Source organism: Nilaparvata lugens, chromosome 9 (genome assembly GCF_014356525.2).
Source record: "Nilaparvata lugens isolate BPH chromosome 9, ASM1435652v1, whole genome shotgun sequence".
Classification (NCBI taxonomy): Eukaryota; Metazoa; Arthropoda; class Insecta; order Hemiptera; family Delphacidae; genus Nilaparvata; species Nilaparvata lugens.
The window spans coordinates 7,380,576-7,391,005 of NC_052512.1; the positions used below are offsets into that span (position 1 = coordinate 7,380,576).

The following is a 10,430-nucleotide window of genomic DNA, read 5'->3' on the forward strand; positions in this document are numbered from 1 at the left end:
TAAGAAATGCTCCGGCAATGGAAATCATCATCACCATACCGGCCAGAGAGTGGGAGGGTATATGTAACCCCAAAGTGGAATGCTAAATTGCACAGTCGACCAAGTGAGTGGGAGGGTATATGGAACCCCAAAGTGGATGCAATTTCGACTGTCAATAGAGACTGCAGACCTTTATCGGTAGATTCGATCGTAGGTAGAATTGTAGAACAGATTCGGTAGCAGATTGATTCGAGAGATGTAGAGAGAGATTGATTGAGTTTCTCAAAATCCAAACTGTGGACAGAGGAAAAGAAAATACCCTACGGTAAGAAAATATGTTGACTGTAGCAACAGCGCTCTGAACTACACAGAGTTCAGAGTACAAAGAGTTTCAAAACAAGAATATGAAAAGATTTGTAGAAACAACAAGCAATCTTGATGATCTTGGAATTTTGCAGAAATGCAATAGAATCAAAATTCTAAATTGACATCTTTTAAAAAAGATTGAAATAGATGAACAATGTAAAATTGGAAAGAGCTTTAAACTAAATTCTAAAAATTGAGTTCAGAAAAGCGTGTTCAAATTGAAAGAGAGGTTACACCTACCAGAAGTTTGAGATTCAAACACAATCTGTGAAGACATACAAGTTGTTTGATTGAATTAGGCCAATATTTATCGCAAATATGCCAATGAAACATGAAAGAACTGAATATTCAGCTGGAAATAAATCAAATTCGACAATTGAAACAAGAGCTGGCCAATTCCACATTCCGGAATCGAGTTGAAAACAAAGAACAGCACACAGAGTGCCACGGCAAACCGAGTGGAGCAAAGCCTACCTACAATGGTTTATGCAAGTGAGAAATGCAAGAATAAAGATACAAAACACAAATATTATTCAAAAGCAAGTGAAAAAGGACAAATTTGAAATTAATCAACTAATACTAGACAACAAATTGAAATTATTACAAAGATACAAATATTGAAAACAATGCAGACAAAATCTGCCAAACGTTGGCTATACTGGCAACGCGCTAAGTTCAAAGATCAGGCAACGCACTAAGTTCAAAGATCAAAGATGATGCAAATTGAGTTTTAACATAGACTGGGCCCCGTTTTGCAATTAGAAGAATTGTAAAACAAAGAAGAAAGAAAAAATATGTTAAAGAGATTTGCATCATTCGCTATCATCTAATGGGAAAGGTGCAACACTAGCAATAGAACGTTTGAAAACACCAGAGTCAGTTAGAACCTGGATGACTCTAACCTTGTCATCGGAGCCAGGGAAAACTTCTGTAATACGTCCAAGCCTCCAGAGTGTTGGTGGTGTCCCAGGATCCTTCAATAGCACAAGAGTGCCAACTTGAAGATTGGGTGATGAAAAAGACCATTTATGTCTTTTCTGAAGAGTAACTAAATATTCTTCAGACCATTGTTGCCAAAATTCCTTTGTGACTTCAGCAAGTCTATTCCAACGTGCAAGAAAATTCACATGTTTGAATTTCTGCTTATGAGAAGGCAAAGCATTGAGTGGGCGCGCAATGAGAAAATGCCCAGGTGACAAAAATTGAAGATCAAGAGGGTCCTCAGACAACGGAACAATAGGTGAAGAATTCAAAATAGCTTCAACTTGTGCAGAAAGAGTACACATTTCTTCAAAATTCCAAATATGTTTGAAAGCAATAATTTTATATATACTCTTGAAATTTCTTATTCCTCTCTCCCACAGACCACCATGATGAGGAGCTCTTGGGGGAATGAAATTCCATTGAATGTGCAAAGATGCAGCTGAATTTTGAAGTATTTGTTGATTGCTAGGCAAGTTGAGGAAGTCACCTAACTCTTTGAGATCATTATTTGCACCCACAAAAGTGGTAGCATTGTCTGAATATATATTCCTTGGAATACCTCGTCTTGAGATGAAACGGGTGAGAGCAGCCAGAAAGACTGAAGTGGACAGCTCTGATACTACTTCTATATGTACAGCACGAGTTATCATGCAAATGAAAAATGCAGAATAGGCTTTACCAAATGTCCGTGACTTTGGACCACCAATACGGAGACTAAAAGGTCCAGCATAGTCTAGACCAACATTCATGAATGGAAAATCAATATTTACATGCACAGAGGGCAATTGACCCATCAATTGTGCAGCTTGAGTATGAGTGAAACGAAAACACTTGATACACTTTCGCAGAACATTCTTAACAGTACGCCTTGTTGATGGTATCCAGAACCGTTGTCTGATTGCAGCCATGGTTGCTTGCACACCAGCATGACACAATTTGTTATGATGATAAAAAATCAGTGCCTCGGTGAATTTGTGATTGGCAGGAAGCAATATCTGATGCTTGAAATCAAAATCAATATTAGCATTAGCTAAACGTCCTCCTACTCTTATGAGGCCATCAGAGTGAATGAACAAAGACAAAGAATGAAACTTACTGGAGGCATTCAACTCATCATTTGCACGTAAAATTTCCAACTCCTTGTGGAATGCTTCAGCTTGAATGGCCTTCAATAGATGAATTTCAGCATCTTCAATTTCATCAACTGAAAGGGCGTCAGTACGGCGATCAGCAACTTTCTGACGAATGTTATGTAAAAAACGCAGAACATAAGCAGTGACACGAATAATTTTAAAACTATTGGAAACACGTTCAGAAATAATGGATAAAGGTGAAACAACTGCAGTATTTACAAGAACTGTATTGGGAGCTAGAATAGCTACATGAGAAGAGAATGACCTCCAACTATCAGTTGGATCAGCCAACCATGGGGGACCATGCCACCAGAGTTGTTGTTTGCTAATTCACTAGGAATCATGCCACGAGAAATTAAATCAGCTGGATTGTGAGATGATTTCACATAGTTCCAGACATACTGTGAGGTAGATTCTTGGATTTCACCTACTCTCAATGAAACAAAAATTGACTTTCTGTCAGGAGGAGACTGCAACCACTTACAGACAATTTGAGAATCTGACCAGAGAAAAACACCTGAAATAGTCAAATCAAGAGAATTCAAAGCACTTACAACTTTGTTAATGAGTCGTGATAATACTAAGGCACCACAAAGTTCCAAATTGGAATGGAGACAGGCTTGAGAGGTGCAACACGTGATTTTCCACAAAGAAGATGAGTTTGAACAACATTATTTTGGATGGTGCGTACATACACACAAGCTCCATAAGCAGTAGCGCTAGAATCAGAAAAACCATGAAGTTCAACTATGGAACATTGATCCTTTGATACTACACAACGTGGTATTGAAATGCTTGAAATTTTGGATAGTTCTTGTATGATCTGCAACCACTTCAGTAGCATGTCATTGGGCAGACTATCATCCCAATCAATTTTTGCAAGCCATAAACTTTGAAATAAGATTTTTGGAAGGATTATGATGGGACTAATGATTCCAAGTGGATCAAAAGTTGAAGCAATAACTGACAGAAACTCACGCTTTGTGAATGAAGTCTTTTCAGAAATTTTATCAATGTTAGAACAGATGGATAGACTATCAGAATTGGAATTCCACAGTAAACCTAGAGCTTCGGTTATTCCATTATCAGGATCTGAAATTGGTTTAACAATGGAAGTTTCTAGCAAATTGGATGGTAGTGAATTCAGTAACTCAGGGGAATTGGACATCCACTTCCTTAATTCAAAACATCCTTTATTCAAAGTGGTGAACAATTGATGTGACAATTCCATGGCTTGTTCCAATGTAGATGCACCAGATCATCAACATAAAAATGTTGATGAATTGAATGATACAATGGAGAATCAGGTGTTGATTCAAGTTCAGCAAGTAAATAATTCAAGGTTCTAGTGCTGAGATAAGATGCACAAGCTGTCCCATAAGTAACTGTGGCCAATTGGTATTCTTGAAGAGGTTTTGAAGTATCATCTCTCCAAAAATATGATGCAAATTACGATCAGAAGGATCTAAAAGAATTGGCGGTACATTTTAGTTATGTCCGTGATGAACGCAAATGGTCGCATACAAAATCGTAGGACAATGTCAAAAAGGTCTGACTGAACAACAGGACCTTGAAGATAACATCATTGAGAGAAATTCCAGTTGATGTTTTGGCGCTAGCATCAAACACAACTCTTGTTTTGGTTGTAGTGGAGTTGGGCTTGAAGACAGCGTGATGTGGAATATAATAGACTTGTTCCTCAGGGGCTGGTGGCGGTACAGGGTGCATGTGACCTAAATCTTCATATTCCTGCATAAATTCAACATATTGAGGTTTGAGCTCAGGTTCTTTGAGAAATCTTTTTTCCAATGAATGGAAACGTTTCATAGCTTGAGTCCTTGAATGACCAAGGGTGGCAAATGAATCCTTGCGAGGTAAGGACACTTGGAAACGACCATCTTCATGCCTGATGGTATTTTCTTTGTAGTGTGCTTCAACCCTAGCACACTCAGGAGAGACAGGAATAACTGAAGAGACTTCTTCCAGCTTCCAGAAGGTTTCCAACTGATTGGAGACTTCAGCTGTGGAGACAAAATTGGTAACAAATTGATTAGATGATTTTTTGAGTGACACTGATTTAGGTAATTGACAAGAGCCAAAAACAATCCAGCCAAGTTTTGTATTTTGTAGGATTGGAACATCAGGTGACACAATAATTTGATTGCCAGTCATGATTCGGCATAAACGTCAATACCCAATAGGATATCAATTTTCTTAGATTTATGAAAATTTGGATCTGCAAGTCGAATATTGCTTGGAATCTTGTAATAGTTAAGATCAATTGTGACACGAGGAATACATGAGGCAAATTTCTCAACAACAATACATTCTTGTTGCGTTGACCAAGTATGATCAGATGATTTTATTAATACTGAGTGAACAACTGTAGATTTGGCTTGCATACTGGACACTCCATTAATCAGATTAGTTACATGACGAGAAGGAAGAGCTAATCTATCAGCCAACTCTTGAGTGATGAGTGAACAATCACTTCCTGTGTCCATTAAAGCATTACATGCAATTAATTCACCATTTGAACAAACAACCAGAACCTCTGCGGTAGGTAATACTTGAACTGATGACTTATTATTAGAAATGATGGATGAAGCAGCATGTAAAACAACTGTTGTCTCTGAATTATCAGATTGTGAGCTAACTGAATTTGATGCTGAAGATGAATGGGCACTAGAAACGGTGCACTCATTCTGAGACTGAATCACATTAGAAACAACATTCTTACCTCCTGAATTGCTAGTAAAGGAATCATGTAAAACAGTGTGATGTCGCTTATCACATTTTTGGCATCTCTTTGAAGAGCAGTTGTGATTGTCAGTGTAAGGATTAAGGCAATTGAAACACAACCCTTTCCTTTTGATTGAATCATAACGTTGATTGATGGGAATCTTTGAAAAATTGACACATTTGAAAATCCCATGAGATCGATCATTGCAAAATTGACAGGATACTGATGGCTGAAAATTATTCAGAGTATTATTTTGAGCAAAAGGACAAGTATTTTGCCTAACATTGGGTGCATTTGAAGTAGCTTGAGTAAAAACCTTTTGATTAGTTGGTGGATTTGAGGGGCTATGAGATGAAATAGCATCCATTACCTTACATTGATTTTCAAGAAATTCCCACAGTTTATCCATAGTAGGGATTTCATTTATTTCAATACGTTTTTCCCATTCGCGCAAGATATTAGAGTCAAGTTGAGAAGTGATTTTTTGCATGTAAAGTAAATCTTTAATTCGAACATCCAATTTGAGTGCTTCTAAAGCATTAATGTGACATTTACAGTGATCAATGAAAGCTCTAAGAGATTTGGAACAATTTTTCTTGAGTGCTGGGGGTGATTCAATACCTTGAATGTGGGTACTTGCAATTAATCTGGGGTTATTGTACCTCTGTGTAAGCAGATTCCATGCAAGCTCAAAGTTTCCATTCCCTGGAGGAATATTCTGAATGCGTGCAAGGGCTTCACCACTGAGAGCTTTGCGCAAATAATACAGCTTTGTAGCTGGAGCCAAAGTTTGGTTTTCAATAACCATATTGGAAAAGGTATCACGGAATTCAAGCCATGAATCAAAGGAACCTGAAAATTCTGGTAACGGTACCATTGGTAATTGTAGACCTTGATAAATAGGCATAGTGGGTTGCAAAGGCAGAGAATTGACATTATTAGCAGTCACTGAAGCAGATGGCGATTGATGGTGATGCTGATGTCCCATTGCCGGTGCTTGAAATGTAGCAACTTGCTGCTGTGAATCATAATTTTTCAAAATTGTATTTACATTAGCAATTAACATTAAAAATTTTTCTGTGACAATTTGATGTTCATTGTCATCAATGTCATCTGAATCAAATTCCAGGCTTATCTCTTCATAACACTGCTCAAAGTTGAGCAATTTAGTTTTGACTGCTAGTAGTTTTTGAAAATCATTTTCATCATTGATTTTAAAATTGAAATATTCAGTATAAAGCCAAGATAGATTTTTAATGATGCCACTTCTCACAGTGAGAAGGCTGTTTCGTTTGCCTTTAGGAGGCATATTGAAAATTGAAACGATACCTCAATTGAAAATGTTCGACCTCCTCTTACACTGGATGGCTACTGGTGTTGTATCCAATTGTTGGGAACAATGACATAAGTGCTTGGTTGAATGTATCAGTATGAGCAACTCCATACAAATATTACCCTTGAACATACAGAAATGAACACTATGAATAAAAGCATAAGACAATAATCATTACACAATTGATGTAAAATAATGAATAAGAATAAATGTATTTTCTAAGCATATGTCAATATGAAGTATCCGGACCGGAGACGGCCAAACTTATAATGATAAATATACTCCTAATATCTATCAAAATAACTTTTCTGGTAGCAAAATTAATAGAGGACCAGGTAGGCTGAGTCCTGAATACAACTCGTCCTACCAAAACAATAGGTAATGCGAATAATTGCAAAATCAAATAGTGAATAATTGTTATTTTTATTGTTGAATTAATTGTGATGTAAGTTTCAAAATACATAAGTTGAATGTGATGCTAATTGTAAAGACTTTTAAAATGTGAAAAAAACAAATTCAAAAAATAAAATGATTTTGTATTCAAAATTTTGAATATTATTCAATGTCCTGAAATGACAAAGTCTTTGATTGCCTTTGTAGGCACAGCTATAAGTAAGATAAATCTATATAAGTAAATGAACAATAGCAGTATGAATGAAGAAGAATGGATGATATTACAAATTATGATGAATATACAATTACTCAACCTGAATATCTTGAGGATGTCGAAAGCTGTCGAAGATTGTAGGCATTTGTAAGAAATGCTCCGGCAATGGAAATCATCATCACCATACCGGCCAGAGAGTGGGAGGGTATATGTAACCCCAAAGTGGAATGCTAAATTGCACAGTCAACCAAGTGAGTGGGAGGGTATATGGAACCCCAAAGTGGATGCAATTTCGACTGTCAATAGAGACTGCAGACCTTTATCGGTAGATTCGATCGTAGGTAGAATTGTAGAACAGATTCGGTAGCAGATTGATTCGAGAGATGTAGAGAGAGATTGATTGAATTTCTCAAAATCCAAACTGTGGACAGAGGAAAAGAAAATACCCTACGGTAAGAAAATATGTTGACTGTAGCAACAGCGCTCTGAACTACACAGAGTTCAGAGTACAAAGAGTTTTAAAACAAGAATATGGAAAGATTTGTAGAAACATCAAGCAATCTTGATGATCTTGGAATTTTGCAGAAATGCAATAGAATCAAAATTCTAAATTGACATTTTTAAAAAGATTGAAATAGATGAACAATGTAAATTGGAAAGAGCTTTGAACTAAATTCTAAAAATTGAGTTCAGAAAAGCGTGTTGAAATGAAAGAGAGGTTACACCTACCAGAAGTTTGAGATTCAAACACAATCCGTGAAGACATACAAGTTGTTTGATTGAATTAGGCCAATATTTATCGCAAATATGCCAATGAAACATGAAAGAACAATTGAAACAATTCGACAATTGAAACAAGAGCTGGCCAATTCCACATTCCGGAATCGAGTTGAAAACAAAGAAACAGCACACAGAGTGCCACGGCAAACCGAGTGGAGCAAAGCCTACCTACAATGGTTTATGCAAGTGAGAAATGCAAGAATAAAGATACAAAACACAAATATTATTCAAAAGCAAGTGAAAAAGGACAAATTTGAATTAATCAACTAATACTAGACAACAATTGAAATTATTACAAAGATACAAATATTGAAAACAATGCAGACAAAATCTGCCAACGTTGGCTATACTGGCAATGCGCTAAGTTCAAAGATCAGGCAACGCACTAAGTTCAAAGATCAAAGATGATGCAAATTGAGTTTTAACAACAGTGTTGATTATTAAATCTTCAGAAATATCACTTCCTCAAGATTTATTCAAATTATTCAAGACTATCACATCCTATTTGGAGAATCCAAGGGTCATAGTATCAAGTTGCAGCAGCACTATAAATCAATAGAATTTGAAAGGTATTCTGATAGAGTGTCACCTTTGATTCCGCTCAGTATCATCCCACACTGCTGACCCCTTGTCAGATGGTGGTGAGTGGCATTGATGTCGATACCATATTGTCTAGTACAAAAATCACAACCCTTATATCTATCTACCTCTTCTGCATCTATGCTATTGTGGAGTCGACCAGATCAGTCATGAGAGCTGTAAATTGTTAAAGCAGCCACCATTGAAAGCCGAGAATTATTTGAGCTCCTTGAAGAGCTGGTAAGAAATTTGTGGTATTTCTCTTTCAGGAGGCATAAAATATTACTAGTATTATTTTGTTCTACCGACTGCTGCCAGCAGGGCATATGTGATGCCAAAAAATAATGTCACACAGGTTATAAAGTAAATCTAATATTTTTATTTCTATTTTCTCAGCTTTATAGCAGGAAATGAGCTATCCAAAATTCTCGGTAAACATCGAAGAGAATCTGAGCTATATATGAAGCTCTGCTACATGTCAATTTTGTTTAATATCGGGGACCGAGCTTCGCTCTGGAGTACAAAAGAATAAAAAATTTACTATGACAGAAGAAATTATAATAACATTCATAACATCCATACAGAAATATTCTATCTAATAACAGTCCATTGAGATCAATTCCCAGAGGAATGCAAAAATTTCCTTCATAAAGGCCAGTTGCACAAAAGCCGGTTAAATTTCAATCCTGATCAACTTCACATGACCCAAATCAGAGAAGACCATTTCAAAAAGATTGATCTACTGGAATTAATCAGGATTGAAAATAACCCGACTTTTTCAACCGGCACTAAGTACCTGATTGAATGATTACAAAATTTCAACAGCTGAGTCATAATTTTGACACAGTCCACACACATGATGAACTTGCTCACTCACTTCCATCACCAACAGATGACGAAATAATTATTATCAGATTTTTTCCAAGGATGAATAATGATTATCCTTTCAATGTCCTTCAGCGGGTTGTACAGTGAATACATCGGTTGGTTGACTCACAGTTGCCTGTTCCACCCTTTCAGCTACTCGAATTGCTGATTCTAAATCCACTGGTGGATGTATTTGAAGTGTGGTTGCAGCTGGGCCCTGCAAGCCTCTCAGGTGAGCGGCTAGAATGGTTCTGTCTAGCTGCATTCGAGCCCACAGCTCCAGCTGGATCGACTGGTATGGGTATAGCTTATATCCTAGGGCACGACAACGATCAGCAAATGCACGAGGTCCTTCTCCTAGTTGTTGTTTCAAATTTCTCAATTCTAGCAGAGAGTCTTGTGGATTGATCGCCTTCCCAAATCGCTGTAGTAGCACTTGCTCTACATCAGCAAATGTTGTGTTAGCTGCTTCAGCTTTGGGTGTGATTCTAAGCAGGCAGCTGCCAAACCTGTCACTTTCATACGACAAAGCAGTTTTTGGTCTTCATCATCCCATCCACTAATTCGAGCTGCTAGCTTGAAACCTTGCAGAAATTGCTCAACGGATTGACTCCCAGCTGCACCTGATAAGGGTCTTACCGTGGACGCAAAACCTAGATCCTTCCTTCTACCGGGAACTGGTGCAGCAGGAGTGACTGCTACTGCTGGTGCTGTAGGAATTGGTTGATGATAGAAGCTGAGAGTCCCAGTTCAGGAAGAAGGGTTTGATTCCCTCCCAATCGAGGTAATTGAGTTGGTGGAGCAGCCTGAACGGTTTCTAATGCAGCAGTGACTGCATTCATCTCTTTCTCTGCTGCTTCAGCTCGATTGAGAAGTTGTTGGATCCTGGCTTCCATCATTTTTCGTGTCTGATCTCTAATTGCTTCCAGGGACTGCTCATGTTCCCGGGCCACATCAGCTGCTGCTTGAGAGTTGTATGATCTTGGAGCACCTGCCTCATCATGGTCGTAATCAATGAGACCCATCTTAGTCACCAAGAACGTTAATCTGCATAGGTAG

The 10,430-nt window shown here is 37.6% G+C and overlaps 1 protein-coding gene across 1 annotated transcript; it reads right to left on the minus strand.

The window, feature by feature from the left end:
* Window positions 1-857: 857 nt before the first annotated feature.
* Window positions 858-4,247, minus strand: LOC120353021. Its single transcript, XM_039435454.1, has 2 exons — window positions 4,065-4,247; window positions 858-1,520 (listed from the first exon to the last, which is right to left on the minus strand). The coding sequence occupies exons 1-2, from the start codon at window positions 4,215-4,217 to the stop codon at window positions 1,158-1,160; spliced, it is 516 nt and encodes a 171-aa protein (XP_039291388.1). The 5' UTR covers window positions 4,218-4,247; the 3' UTR covers window positions 858-1,157.
* Window positions 4,248-10,430: the final 6,183 nt, after the last annotated feature.